At 38.7% G+C, this 15,086-nt stretch overlaps 1 protein-coding gene across 4 annotated transcripts in view; it reads right to left on the bottom strand.

Moving 5' to 3' along the window:
* fgd5a (FYVE, RhoGEF and PH domain containing 5a) overlaps positions 1-15,086 on the bottom strand; it is a 37,862-nt gene that overhangs the window by 2,709 nt on the left and 20,067 nt on the right. For 2 of the 4 annotated variants that reach the window (XM_083533663.1, XM_083533664.1), the window contains 15 exons: positions 13,440-13,591; positions 12,421-12,577; positions 8,136-8,226; positions 7,945-7,995; positions 7,044-7,102; positions 6,076-6,147; positions 5,748-5,816; positions 3,284-3,367; positions 2,664-2,743; positions 2,329-2,422; positions 2,099-2,236; positions 1,897-1,999; positions 1,238-1,380; positions 977-1,105; positions 88-242 (listed from right to left, as the gene is read on the bottom strand). In XM_083533663.1, coding sequence (XP_083389789.1) covers positions 88-242; positions 977-1,105; positions 1,238-1,380; positions 1,897-1,999; positions 2,099-2,236; positions 2,329-2,422; positions 2,664-2,743; positions 3,284-3,367; positions 5,748-5,816; positions 6,076-6,147; positions 7,044-7,102; positions 7,945-7,995; positions 8,136-8,226; positions 12,421-12,577; positions 13,440-13,591 — 1,577 coding nt within the window. The remainder of the gene's footprint in view (positions 1-87; positions 243-976; positions 1,106-1,237; positions 1,381-1,896; positions 2,000-2,098; positions 2,237-2,328; positions 2,423-2,663; positions 2,744-3,283; positions 3,368-5,747; positions 5,817-6,075; positions 6,148-7,043; positions 7,103-7,944; positions 7,996-8,135; positions 8,227-12,420; positions 12,578-13,439; positions 13,592-15,086) is intronic. The other 2 variants (XM_083533666.1, XM_083533665.1) reach the window with 2 other exon arrangements.

Genomic DNA, 15,086 nt, shown 5'->3' with positions numbered 1-15,086 from the left:
ACTACAATAACACGTTAAAACATTCGTCTGCTACATTTGTTTGTTTGTGTGCGTGAATATATTTGCACATGTGTGAGACGGACAGACCTTCGTGCAGTGTAATGATCGTCCGCTCGAAACGTATAGTACAGAGTTTTTTTGTGGTAGAGCTGAAAGACCCCGCCAGCGTCCTCACCCTCGGAGTGATCAGAAAGTTTCACTGTGAAGCCCCGAAGAGGCAAACTTTCACTCGCCACCTTATCCTGAAGAGATGTAGAGCGAGAGAGAGAGAGAGAGAGAGAGATGTAGAGCGAGAGAGAGAGAGAGAGAGAGAGATGTAGAGCGAGAGAGAGAGAGAGAGAGAGAGAGAGAGAGATGTAGAGCGAGAGAGAGAGAGAGAGAGAGAGAGATGTAGAGCGAGAGAGAGAGAGAGAGAGAGAGAGAGAGAGAGAGAGATGTAGAGCGAGAGAGAGAGAGAGAGAGAGAGAGATGTAGAGCGAGAGAGAGAGAGAGAGAGAGAGAGAGAGATGTAGAGCGAGAGAGAGAGAGAGAGAGAGAGATGTAATGCGAGCAAGAGAGAGAGAGTGAGAGAGAGAGAGAGAGAGAGAGAGATTAGAGAGAGAGAGAGAGAGAGAGAGAGAGAGAGAGAGAGAGAGAGAGAGAGAGGAGGGTTTCACTAATGATTTGGCCTATTCATGAGTAGGAGTGTGTGCATGGAGATACCATCAGCTGTGTAAAAGATAGTCAATTTAAATTAAATGTGTGTGTGTGTGTGTGTGTGTGTGTGTGTGTGTGTGTGTGTGTGTGTGTGTGTGTGTGTGTGTGTGTGTGTGTGTGTGTGTGTGGTATTTCAGGTCCTTTCACTAGGTCATTGGATATTACTTGGGTGTTCTCATGTATGCTAATAAGAGCACTGCAATTAAAACTAAAAATATAAAAGTGTGTATTTTTAAGTATGTGTGCGTGTGTTGGTGTAGGAGACTCTGTGTCCCCTCACCTCTCGAGCTGTGAAGGTGTAGAGCACCTTGTCTTTGAGCAGGAACCACAGCCTCTTCCACTTCCGCTTGCTCTTCTTTCGCCTCTGCAAACTTCCACTCATAGTGGAGCCTTCAGCACCCACAGATACCTACACACACACACACACCACAAAGTATAACACTTACAACATAAAGAAAGAAAGGAAGAAAGAAAGAAAGAAAGAAAGAAAGAAAGAAAGAAAGAAAGAAAGAAAGAAAGAAAGAAAGAAAGAAAGAAACACCTGAGCAAGAGGTGATGTTGTGCTGCTCTTCCTGTTCTTCCACAGGCTGGGAGGCTGCAGGCTCTGAAACACGGCGGACAGAGGTCTGCTGGCACGCTGTGTGTGTGGGCTCGCACTACCACATGAAATAGGAACGTTCCCACCTACACACGCACGCACGCACACACACACATACACACACACACACACAAGAAGACAAAATGTTTACATTTTTCAATTATTTCTCAACATTGAAAAAAAAAATGAAGGAAATCTTTAATGATCATAAAGTATTTTTCAGCATGCTTGTCACCACTGCTGTTTAAAGTATTACTAATGTACCTTACACCACCAGAGGGCGACAAATATTTAAATATAAATACTATCATTCAAAAGAATTTATGGCTGTAGTTTACTTATATTACAAATGGATGTATTTATTATTTGTTTGCTGTTTATTGTTATCTAAGTGCATTTAAGCAACAAACTGAAAAAAAAAATACTTGTGTAAATAATGTTTAATATGCACAACATGTATAAAAAAAAGTATGTTCTTTAATTAGTGATCCATATATTTTTTAATATTACATTAAATATTTATATATTTGATTTATTTAGGTGTGTCTCTAAAATAGACCATATAAAACTATTTATTTGCAAAAAACAAAAAAACAACATGCCTCGTTTCTTGAGCTCGTTGTAGCAGCGGTCACACACTTTAACCATTCGGTCCTTCAGATACTTCAGTGGGTATCTGTTTCTGGAGCAGGAGCGACACACCACCTACAGGCAGAAAAACAAAAGTGCATAGAATAAATTCAATGCAGGGATGTTTTGTGGTCCTTGTGTAGCTCGGATGTGTGTTTGAGATTGTGTGAGTACCTTGCCACACGCGTTGCATTGGTGTCTGCGCAAGGTGAGACTGAAATCCGACGCGCAGTTCATGCACATCATGGCGTGAGAAATGGGCACCAGGACAGGCGCGGCTTCTCCCAAAGACATCCACAGCTTCTCTCTGGCCTGGAAGCAACACGGATAAGTAAACTACGTCACACAAGAATACACAGCAGCTTTTTGGCTTGGAAAACCAGAAAACAAAAGATAGTGGTCACCTCACTGGAGGAGCTAAACGTATTGAGGCCTGCAGCATGGTCGGCTATAGCTCGGCTTAGAGTGTGAAACCAGTCCTCTCTTTCTCCTACAGAGCTATACGGTTAAAGAAAGAAAAAGGAAGAGAACAAGAGATCGGTATAAAAATAGTGTTTTACATACACATGTTGCTGTAAGAAAAAGAATTACCGATGAAGCAAGTGTATCTACGGTAGATGATTATGTTTCTGGACTGCACTAATTGGTTGAAATAGTTGTATATATTTTGTTCAACATTCAACATCTAAATGGAATGTAGCTACAGATAAAGGATGCATGTGTGCAAATGACTTAATACCTGGCTGAGAGCGTGATGTTGACATCATTGACCTCGATCCTTAGTGTGTTGAGGACATTATCAATGACCGGTTTGCTAACCTGCACACACACACACACATACAAAGTGTTAATGAAATAACTACACATGATAACAATTCTCCATACAACCGTGACAACGTACATTTTACCTAGAGGGCGACCGCTAGTGGATGTTTACCAACACAGAGTAGGTTGGATTCTACTTGGCGATAACCGATATTTTTTTAAATGGATACTGAATATAAAACACAAACATAGCCCATGTAAAATAGTACTGAACTTAATTAAAAAAAAAAAAAAAAAAAAAACAGTACTGAATCATGAAAATGTGCTAAATGAAATATAAATGAATTCTATGCATTCTAACTGGAACAAAAAGTAATACTCCAAATAAATCCAAATCAAAAACAGTTACAGCCCAAAAAAATCAAAAAGACAAGTCAAATAAACAGCACATGATGTCAGCGATTCGCCTCTAGAGGCCACTCTCGTGTACTGTATAACGCAACTCTGAAAAACTATTGGTATGGATTCTAGCTGATATCGGTACCAATTAAGTGGCGAAACCGATTAATCAATTGGTAAAAATGTGGATTGTACCTTCATCCCAGTGAGAAGAAGAGTGTTTTTCATCCTGTATTTCCCATCCTGCTGAGGGTAGGTGTACAGGATCATGTCGTTCATCTGTAATGCAATACACACACACACACACACACACACACACACACACACACACACACACACACACACACACACACACACACACACACACACACACTCAGGAGTCTTATATACACAACAACAGTTTTACACCTAATCATTTGTTATTATAAATCTACATTTTAACCACTAGAGAGCAGTACAAGCTTCATCCTCTGCCCATGTCTCCACACATGTTCTGTAACGTTACGCATCTCTGTTTTGCTCCATGAGAGAGCAGTTCACACGCTGCACACAATAGATATGGTTTATCTTATTTGCTTGACTGAACAATGATATTGTAATTGTGGGAACCTGCACTTACACATACTCACTCACTTTCTCACTTTCTCACACACACACACACACACACACACACACACACACACACACACACACACACACACACACACACACACACATTCTGTTTATTGTGTTTTACTCAACAAATTTAGCATCAGACAAAAGCAATGACATCACTGGAACACACAACGTGCAGTGCCCAGGATCCAGGAATTCTGCACCAGTGATTCAGAGAAACAAACCTGGGCGGAGGCTCTAAACAGCAATGACAAAACAGTAAAGAAAAACGCAACACGCAACACTCGCAAAGAGTGCACGCCTGTTCTCTCTCACACTAAGAAAAGCGTTTAAAAATTCCATGGCCAAATTGCTAAAACTAATGCAGATTAACACAATGTTTTTTTTGTCCAGGTGATCATAGAAGAGCTGTGTTTCCTAAAACTGTTCAGTTTTGCTCTTGGATTGTATTTCTTGGGGATGGACGTGGTATACTGTAGGTCTTTAATAGATAAAAAATGATTTTTGCTGGAAAATATATGTTTTAATGTTTATATTTGAGGTGGCATTGTAAAATAAAGAAAAATCCCAGCATGCCACACTAACACTACCCCAAAAATTCCTATGGTATCATTATCTCCACCAGAAATACTTCCTTTTTCCAGATTTTCTTATCATTTATACAAACCCTCTATCAACACGTCTGTTCTCACATTGCAGTGACATTGCAGTGACTTCTAAGTAAAAATAAATAAATTCTGTTGCTCTAACAGTTGATGGATTTCGCTTCTGCGGAATAAAAAAAAAGAGTGTATGATTTGTTAGCGAGGATGCACCAGCGCGCCGGTCGCAGCGTGAGTGATGGCTTTCAGTGCCGCCTCTGACTGGTCTTCATTTATTACTCTATAAATTAAAGCTGACCCAAGACAGTCGTCTCTTCTCACAGACCCTGTGACATCACGTCTGACTCGATTGCAGGCAGCATTACAGACGCAATCATCAGTCATATAAACGCAGACTGGGGCATCAATCAGGGGACACCAAGTGAATAGAGGAATCATGAAGGTGAAAACAAGAGGGAGGAGACGGGAGGAGTGATAGAAGGGACACCTGTCAGCGAACAGTGGTGTATTTAGGTGTACAGTTAGGTAGAGGCTTGAGATCTGAGCAGTGGTGGACAGTAACAAAGTAATTGTAATTCATTACTGTACTTCACTACATTTATCGATCCTTTTTATTTATGAGTTGATAAAAATTGTATGTATTTCTAGGGTTCATCCATCACTGCATATGAGACATATGATTTGGGACATTTAAGGATTCTAAGTGACAACTTACTTACCCACTCAATTGACATTATTTTATATAGAAGAACTGTAGGTGCTAGTTGCTTAATTTAGTTACATCAATTGCAATTTATATCCTTTCACACAATGCTTTTGCCTGATACATGGTTGGTTTGCTAATTGATAGAGAAGTGTGCTATTTTTGTATATCTACCATATTTTAAAAATAACAACAATCTTGCTAAAGTAAAGTAATTAAAAAAATAATATGCTATGTTAATCAGCTATGACTTTTATTCGATTAAAGCCTGAGGTGATTTCGTGTGTAAAAACAGAGCTGAGCGTCATTAGAAAATTCAGCTGACTGTCTTGTCTGGCGTTACAAAGAAAACCATCATCCACTGACACATACCAAACATCCTGGGTGGAAACAAAGCCTTGAAAAAACTCGAGACGCTGAGAGATGAGTGCAAGAGAGAAAGAGAAAGAGAGAGAGAGTCTAGTAAAGTGCCTCTTAAACCTGAAACTAATGATATATAATCACTGTCACAAACTCTTACGTGAGTCGAAAGAAGAGTCAATCAAATATGTCTGTGTTTAGGGATTAAAGGAGCGGTATAAAATTGGTTGAGTTATTGAGAATTAAAATACCCTCTGTGAAAACCTTCCCTTTTACATATATGTACAATTTGTGACTTGTCTTATAATAAAAAAGATGGACTGGAAGAACCAGGAAGAAACCTCGAACAATGAGATGCTTTACGAAAAAAAAGATTTACCAAGAACAGATGTCGAGGCTGTCGGCTCTTTCGGGAGACCTTCATAAGCGTGCCCTCTTTCACAAACACCTGGAACAGGCACACACACACACACACACGCACAGAACAGATGGTCGTCTCATATGAGTGTCATATAGTTTTATCAGTGAGGTGCCTCTGTAGTAATGTCATGTGCTGCTGTGCTTGGAATGTGCCGCCATATTGGCCTAGTAAATCAAACTTTCAAAACATTTTAATCAGCGATTTTCTCATCCCACCACTGCTCATGTGAGTAGGAATCAGAGAGTGCGAAAAAATAAGAAGTGAGCATGTCTGTATAAGAACTCACTCTTCCTGGCTGCAGCAGACTTCTCTTCCCCTTCACACTGGACTCAATGTGGACTAGACGCAGCAAGTTCTCCTGGGAAACCAAGAGAGACAGAGAGGGGAGAGGAGAGGGGGAGAGGAGACTTGACTTTGAGATGTCTTTTATTATTTGAGTAATAGCAAAAGGGGACTCAATAAAAGCATGAAAATAAACTTTTTACACAACTTTAGAAACATTGGTGTTAAAAGAAGGAAAGAGAAATCGAGAGATGTATCTCTCTAAAAGAGATACATCCAAAAGTTCTGTTTTAAATCCCTAATCAGGTTCACATAAAAAATGTCAACACCCCAAAGAAAAACATTCACATTGTTTATAAGACTGTATAATTCATATTGTATAGTTAGTCTCTTATTTATGAGGTCTTTCAGCATTAGGACAGGATCAAGCCCTCTCCTCCCTCTACTATTCCTCCTAGTGACCAATATTGCTAACTTTGCAGTGCAGTTCTTAGTTTTTTTCCCCAGAGTATTTTGGATAGTAAAGAAACAGTGGTCGATTAAAACTGCCAGTGAAATGTAGACTCCAAGCTTCTAATAGGTTTGAGATCGCAAGGGGGAGAGGGAGAGAGACAGGAGGACAGAGAGATCAGAGAGAAACAGAATCAGATACTCTGAATGCTTTTTGTCTGTTCTGTATATGAGAAGGAGGAAGACGGAAAGGGAAGAGATGTTCGGAAATGAATAGCAGTGCAGGAGATAGAGGGATCCTCTGTACGTGTGTGTGTTTCTGTGTGTGTGTGTGTGTGTGTGTGTGTTAGGGAAAGCCTCTGTGTCTCAGTCTAGGCCTTGTTCCACTGCACACTATGCTCTTTGTTTGGGAACATCTGGAACACTTTGATGATATCACCTCTCCCCACCTTCGACTGTAGCATCCCGATGTAAAAACTTTGCCAGATCAGAGATCCCACACACTCGTACGCACAAACTTACCCCCTCTTTCAGGTTGTCGTTGGCCTGGTCTGCAACCTCTGACACAATCACCAACGCAGCTGTGTGTAAAAGCAAAATAGATAAAATTGCATTGTGTGTATGTGCTCAGCAAAATGTTTTGGAATCGGACAGTGTCGGATGATGAATAATCGACTGGCCTTGTATTTGCAGGAAGCTAAAAATCTATCTATGAAGAAAAACCTGACATTGTTTCCTGCTTGTAAATGTGTAATTGTTCACCTTTTTTAACTACGTCCTTTCCATGGAATGAGATGGAAAAAAAATATATTTCTGATGGGTTTCTTTTTGAAAAAAAATAAATTTTTCTATAGTATTGATGGTTTCTATAATCGCGACGTAATAGTGGTGATATTAAGAGTTGGATTAAGTCAGGTAAATGCTCACTAAAGGCCCAGCTACCAAATGCACGGCCTGCTATTGTAAAAGACTAATCGCTGACAAGATCTGGCTAATATCTGGGATGGAAAAAAAAGAAAAAAAAATCTTTACAATATTGTGAAACACAGATTTCTTCTGAAATACAATAAACTGTTATTCCTCTATATGTAAGGAATAAAACATAATAGAGCAAGCGGTTATCGGAAAACGAATCGATGGAGTCATGTGAGGCATGTTTTCCAATAACAGCATGTCATGAAGTGTTTTATTTGTTTTAAAGCAAAGCAAATGGTATAAACATGAATTATTTATTCATTATCATGCCCTGGGGTCATTTTTGTCTATTTTCTTATATAAAGCTGCCATTATAGAAAATAATCACTTCTGAACCAAACAAACTGGAGAATTCAACGGTGTAACTAATGATAAGGAATGCTTTTTTTTTTTTATTATTATTTTTTTTATAATGCTTTAAAATGTAGGGAAGAGATGAGAACAATACCTTGTGTGTCTTCATATTCTTTAGAGTCAGGGGAAAGGTTGTTCAAGTAATCTGGAAAGAATGAAATTTAGACACAAAGCAAAGCTTTAGTGCCAAATAGCAGAAAACTCCCAGTCTGAGTCAATTAGGAAATGAAATAAAAAAAAAAAATTCCCAAATCATCTACAAATAAACATTTATGGTGAGGTTACCTGTGAGAAGCATGCGGTATTTGAGGACCCGCACGATGATCTGCAGCAGCTGGTGTTTCACAGGAATCTGCACTCCCTCGGAATTCTGCTGCTGTAACACACACACACACACACACACACACACACACACACACACACACACACACACACACACACACACGCAGCACTTACAAATATGACTATCTTAATGCATCGCTGTACAGCCTGACCCAGACGTCTACAACCTAAACAGACGTCCAGTCATGACCTCCAGCCTAGATCACAGATACCAAACACAAGCACCTAGGAAAAAAAAAATCATTGCAAGGACAATTGGTAACCTTTCCTTACACAGTGGCTACAGGCAGAGGGGGAAACCCCAATAAATCTCCTTCTTTTCTTCAATTATTCATTATTCACAGTGAGAGAAAAATGAGTGAAATGGAGTGCAGAAATCAATCATGCCTTAATTGACTTGGACAAGTCTTTGTTCAGGGTGACGGAGGCTCTGAGGGCATGTTGGAGGTCAGATAACTCGCTTGGAGAATAAAGAGATATTCAGGGAGCGTGCAACAAAGCAGGAAATAAAGAAAGGTCAGATGTAGGTAGGAAGTGACCTGTGAAAATACACTAAGGTGTGTGAATACCCAAGGGGAAGGGTCCCACGGGACCCCAATTCCAATACAGCCCTCTAGTTTGTAGGTTTTGCCTTATAGATGGTGCTTTTCTGCTCACCACGGTTATAATAGGTGGTTATATACACACAATGACAACAATCAAAATTCGTTCTGATGCTTCATGCAACAGCCAATATGATTATTACAGCTGTAGCTTTTATCCTAATATCTCTATAATTGGCCCCCAGAAGAAGGTATTGAGTATTTTGGCAATTTCATTCATTTCATAAACGCTAGAAATATCGATTAGTTTTGCTTTCCTACCTAATATCGTTCCGACGTCTTTCCACACTTGAGTCTGGACCGCAATTGATTTAATTCCAATTCTTTTTGAACAACAAATCAGTTGTTTCCTCCATTTTATTGCTATTGATCTATGAAATTTCTTCCAAACTGACCAATAGTCTGGGTGAAGCATTTGGCCAAATCTGTTTAGTTACAGTCAAAAAGTAACAACCGAGCTGTAAATAAAATAATATTATAATTGAAATGCCTTTTCTGTTTTCTGTTTCATAAGCAGAGCGAAACACTTGACACGTGAAACAGGAAGAAACCTGATGCCTGGTCCTGGGATTGTATTGTGTTCACACATTGCATGGTCTATACCTAATTTCACTAAAAGCAGCTCCAGTCCTACAATTTTATGCGGATCAGATGGTACATACTGCACAAACCTCATTGATTCGGAAAAAATAGATCTTTATGGGATGAAGCAATCTTTACTAGCACATGCCGAAAGAAAAACAGTGTGATCATGCTTTCAAATATGCCCCTTTATCATTCCATTCTTCTTCAATTCTCTGTCTTTTGAGCCCTCTTTTTATTTTCCCATCATCATGTTGCTGTAATCATCGTTCCCACATTCTTTCTCCTTGACTCGGGTAAATGCCCCCTTGAGATTCATTAGTTTCTCCTCCTTTTCCATACATCATGTTTATTTGCTCCTTTAATTTAACCACTAAAGCAGATATATTCGAGTAACATGACCTATGGGTTAAATCCCTTCGTCGTCCTGAGAGCTAGCGCTATGATTGCAATCCAATTGACATTAGTGCTGAAGAACAGGACTCTTCAGCCCGCCAATGTGTGTATGTGTGTGAGTGAATGATTGAGGGCTGATATTTAGCACCCTTGAGTTGCACTGGAAGTGAGCCAGCCATTCAGAGGGACAGTGGCCGATGCCAGAATGCAGATAAGCTACACAAATCACCATGGCAGTATGAACTGAGGCAGCGCCTGCGCCCAGAGCTGATTTAATTCAAAGGAGGCTGCTTCACTAATTAGCTTTTGTCTGCCTCATTGCCTGAATGTGTGTAACGGACTCTTTGTGTCTTTATCAAACCTCTTCCACCTGTACGATTTAAGGGGCTGCAATTGCCTATAATAAACTCTTTTTCTCTCTCTAACACACATACGCATCATTAAACTAAATGCACACAATATCGAGCATTTCATAAAAATAAAAAAAACATATATCACAGCTCTTCTAGAAGTACAATGCTATTCTTTAAAGACCAAAAAATGCAATCGTTACCAAATTTGTATGACACAAATAAAACAATTGCAGATTATTGGAAAAGAAATCAACATTTTGGGAAGCACCTGGTGTATCCATACACAGTATGCTTTTGTCCTTCAATACCTTTGAGCTCTCAAATTATTGATATCTCTTTAATGATTGGGGATCAATTCACTGAGTCATAGGAGTCAGAGCGAAAACTCAATGTGGTGTCAACTTCAGAGTTTAGAAGGATGTCACATTTCTCATTGTCCTCATTCTTAGTTTTTCCAAATACATATTTTTCCATTTTGTGTGTTGGCCTTTTGTTGAAACCCAAGCAAAGTAAAAAAGAGTGTTTGGGATTGGATCCACCTACACACATACCAAAGGTTATTCATCGTCCCATGTGTACTGGAGAAGGCAGTATACACAATGCTTTCTAAAGTATTATCATTCACTCATTGGAAACCTTGATGGCTAAAATCAACCCCAGAGTTGCAAAGGTGCCATGCACTGAATCATTACTTTCGCTGCTGATGGGCTTCACAATCGCAGTGTAATAAAATTAAAAGTGTTAGTCAAAACACTGTATTTCCAGAGGCTCTATGCAAAATCAAAAAATGTTTAGCTTTTGGAAATTGCATGTGCACTAAACTGGATGAACCAGTGAATCAGCTGAATCAGTGAATTCAGAGAATCCTGTTCAAGCTGGAGATTTGATGCAGTAGCCCCTGTAGGACTGACTGTAAATAAACATGTGCACAAATAAGTCACAAAACAGAGATGCTGCATATCTGTCCAAATCATCAGAAAAAAATTATTAAACAATTAATCAAAATGAATTGTGTTTATTTTTTTTATTTTATTTTAATCCATTCTGTTCCTGTTTTGGTGTATTCACATTTTCACTGAAATAAAGGGTGTGTACAATGAAATTGTTTTTACCAATCTATTCCTTAATAGCCAGTTGACAGAATATCTGTGACTTGGAGGAGTCACATGGTTAATGTGTCCTATTCAAGTTAAACTAATGACTCAAAGACTCCGCTTGACAAGAGCTTAAACAATGATCAGTTCTCCAAGTAAAGGAGCAAATTGGCTCTGATTGGGGAAGTGAAGGAATCAATTGAGGAGCAGTTAAAGGTAATTGACAGCGGACTGAGAGAGGAAGAAGAGAGCTGGAAGGATGTTCATTTAGACAGCACTGACCTTTTGAGGCTTGCACAGCAGATGTATTGATGTCTGTGTGCTGAAAAGGCAGTTTCTTTCTGTTGGATTGTCAATAGTGTGTGTGTGTGTGTGTGTGTGTGTGTGTGTGTGTGTGTGTGTGTGTGTGTGTGTGTGTGTGTGTGTTTCATAGTGTTTGTGTGTATAATAAACTGAAATGAAATGAAAACTACATACCTACATATTTATGGTTGCCTCAGTATGTGTTAATTGAGTTTCTGATTAATGAGATTTTAGAGGATCTCTAAAGCCTCAAAGCCTACAGATGACTACAGTTTAGAAGTCAGGTTTTGAATAAATAATATTATTATTAACAGCATTACACTTTCACTTTCACTATTGAACACACCACTCGCTCTAATCCACACCTATAAATATTAAAAAATGATATTGATTCACAGATGATAAATGTGGATGCTGAGTTTCCAATATGTGATGTGTTTTCACTAAACTTGTTTTAGTGTTTTGGCATAAACACTATAATAGATCACCTTGCATAGTGCTGATGTGGCTTCAATAGATCACTGATACTGTTGTGAGCAGCTGTAAAATCTCAGTGATTTGGAAAAAAAAAAGTGCTCATAGATTAGATCATGTTAAGCAAACTCTGACACCATCAGCTGCTCAAAACAGTGGCTTATTTCACCATTCATCACTGTCTCTCTGTCACAGCTAAAGATTGATTAAGCCTTCCAACCACCACCTCAAGCCCACCCCCCAACACTTGCTTTCAAGAACTGCTGAATACAGATGCTCATGAATATTAATGAGCCAGGACAGTTGGCCTCTTGTCATTGGTGATTCTAATCTCCGCTTAGACACGCGGTCAGTGAATGCAATGAATATCCTACGAGGCGTTTCTTCAAATATTGCTTCACCTGAAATCGCATCTTATTCTCACCTCGAAGCGTTTGACGACATCAGCGAAGGCTTTGCTCCGTCTGCAGCTCTCCTCCAGCAGAGCCATGCTGCGGTCATAAGCGCAAATGTAGGTCGCGAAAATCCCAAACTCCTCACAGTGCTCCAAAAAGACGTCCACTATCTTTGGGCTCTCTTCCCTGAAGATGAATGAGAAGCATTAGATACTTTTGCAGCAAATGCAGAGGGTGTTCAAGGACATGTCCTCTCTTATTGACAGCACCTTTGTGGTAGATACGTATATCTCCTCTTTCACATGAAGGTGTATGAGGATCATTCTAATAAAGCGTAGTGACACACGTTTGGGAAACGGAAGTTAGAAGTGATTCATGATAGTGTCTTTTATAAATTAGTCGTTTTCTTGGTTTTCCCTGATCAAATATAAGCATTTATTCAATGATATGTATAAGTGCATTTATTTTATAAATAAAAGCAATCGGCAGCATAGTCATAATCCCAAGTTTTCTGTTAGTTTAACAGATTATGTTTATTCGTTTTGTGGGCTACGAATAACTTTTGGATGTTGCCATGGATAACAACATGGAGATATTTATAAATGATAAGCTCCCATTTGGTAAGGGGCCAGTTTAACACACCCAGTGGTTAAAACAGTATGTCTGGCTAAATAAGTCTCATAAACCTCATCAGTGATTTTCTCACACAGTGAATATCGTGCATTGATCAAGAGTTAGAAAACAATATGTATAAAGTGCAGCACATTTTTTTATCAAATCTATTTATGCAATTTCTACATTTTATTTTTATTTTTGGAGTATCCAGATTTCTAAATAACACAATTGAAATGTCAAAAATGATGTCAAAAAATATAATAATTCTATATACAATATACAATAATTATTGACAACCAGGTCACTTATACGTTCATAACTGATACTGAGCCAGTTGTAGTTGTAGATTGCCAATAATTCTGTAATGTTAACATACATGGTTATTGTACCATAATAATCATAATGAAACATGTGAATATGTGTCGGTTCGCACCACTGTTGAATGCGGGAGTCCAGTTGTGTAAGGATGTCTGTGTGGAGCTGGTAGGCCTGAGGCAGAGTGCTGAGAATCTTGTCCATCGTTCCCTCTTCCACCCCGGGCTCGCTGTCCTCCCCTGCTGCCTCTTCAACTGCTGCCCTGAAATCCTACACAGAGAAGGCAAACAAGAGAAATGGTACAATCTGTATAGTTTTATGTACTGCTTCAAATCCTCACACATTACACTGTCAGCCTGATCAATTTTCCAAACAAATAAGTTTCTCTCTTGTCTCTGATAGGGAAGGTTTTAAAAGATGTGAGTACTTGTTTATAAAAGGTTTTTAGAAACTTACAAATAGGTCTCTCAGAAAAGAAAATGGTGTGTGGCCAGAAATATGTAGTATTGTGTATATGAATCCATTAAACAACAACAACAACAACAACAACAACAACAACAACAACAACAACAACAACAACAATTGAGCCTGGATAAAAACAAGTCCCTAGTATTTAACATTTAGCAGAATTTTTGGGATTATCTAGAATACTTGTCAAACTCAAGAATTTGAATTTCCCTCTCCTTGAACTAGAAGAGACCCAAACCTGTTGTGGCCTGCTATAAAGCTCAAACACTATTGAACACCTTTGGGATGAATTGGAACACTGACTGCATCTCAGGCCTCCTCACCTCACCTTCATCAGTACCTGACTTCACTAACACCCTTATGGCTAAATGAATCTCCACAAAGCCCACTCCAATATCTTGTGAATAATCATTCCAGGAAAGTGGAAGTTAATATAACAGCAAATATGTTGGGATGTGCAAAAACCACATAAAACTTTTATGGTCAGCTGTCCACAAACATTTGGCTTTAGTTTGTGCATCTGGCTGAAGATGTTATTGGCAAAATTGCTGCTTGAAGGCTTTACAAACAAAAGCTTGTATTATTTGCATGTTTTATATTTTATTTACATTTATTATTATGTTATAATAATACATAATAAAAAGTGACAAATAGTCCAAGGTTTTGTGAAGCTCATCAATTTCACTTGTAAGAGAGCAGCGACAAACTTCTACACACACACACACACACACACACACACACACACACACACACACACACACACACACACGCGCACAGTACGTGATAATCCTCTAAATTCCAGGAGCTTCACGCATTAATCAATGAGCATCGACCGCTCCTGAGTTCTGCATCTGTCAGTGCTCTTGTAACTCACTCCGAGCTACTTTTATGGGACTCCTCATAACTATGAAAACATTGTCCTTTACCATGTCTTGTTAATATAAATCTAAAAAGACACCACAAAGAATAAAGCACTTTGTGTAGCATTTTCTTGCTAACCTTTGTTGAGAAGAAAGTCTGCACTTCGTTTTACGCTGCATTTATTGTGATTTTTATAGGGACATCTTTATTTAAAAACAACTTACAAGGAAGATCAAATTAAACAAACTTAAACAAAAAGAGCTAAGCTTCATTTCACTTAAAAAAAAAATCATATAATTGTATAAAAAAATAAATGTAATGTAATAATATGAACAAAATAATAAGGCATTAGTGGATTATTTGTGACTTTTTCAGCCATTATTCCCCAATCTGTCCCCACAAAAATAGAGCCAAACAATTATATAGGATGTCTTTG

This window comes from Silurus aristotelis (assembly GCF_946808225.1).
Source record: "Silurus aristotelis genome assembly, chromosome: 28".
In the NCBI taxonomy this organism is placed as follows: domain Eukaryota; kingdom Metazoa; phylum Chordata; class Actinopteri; order Siluriformes; family Siluridae; genus Silurus; species Silurus aristotelis.
Note: the sequence above shows the minus strand (reverse complement) of the source record. Positions and strands in the feature narration are given on the sequence as shown.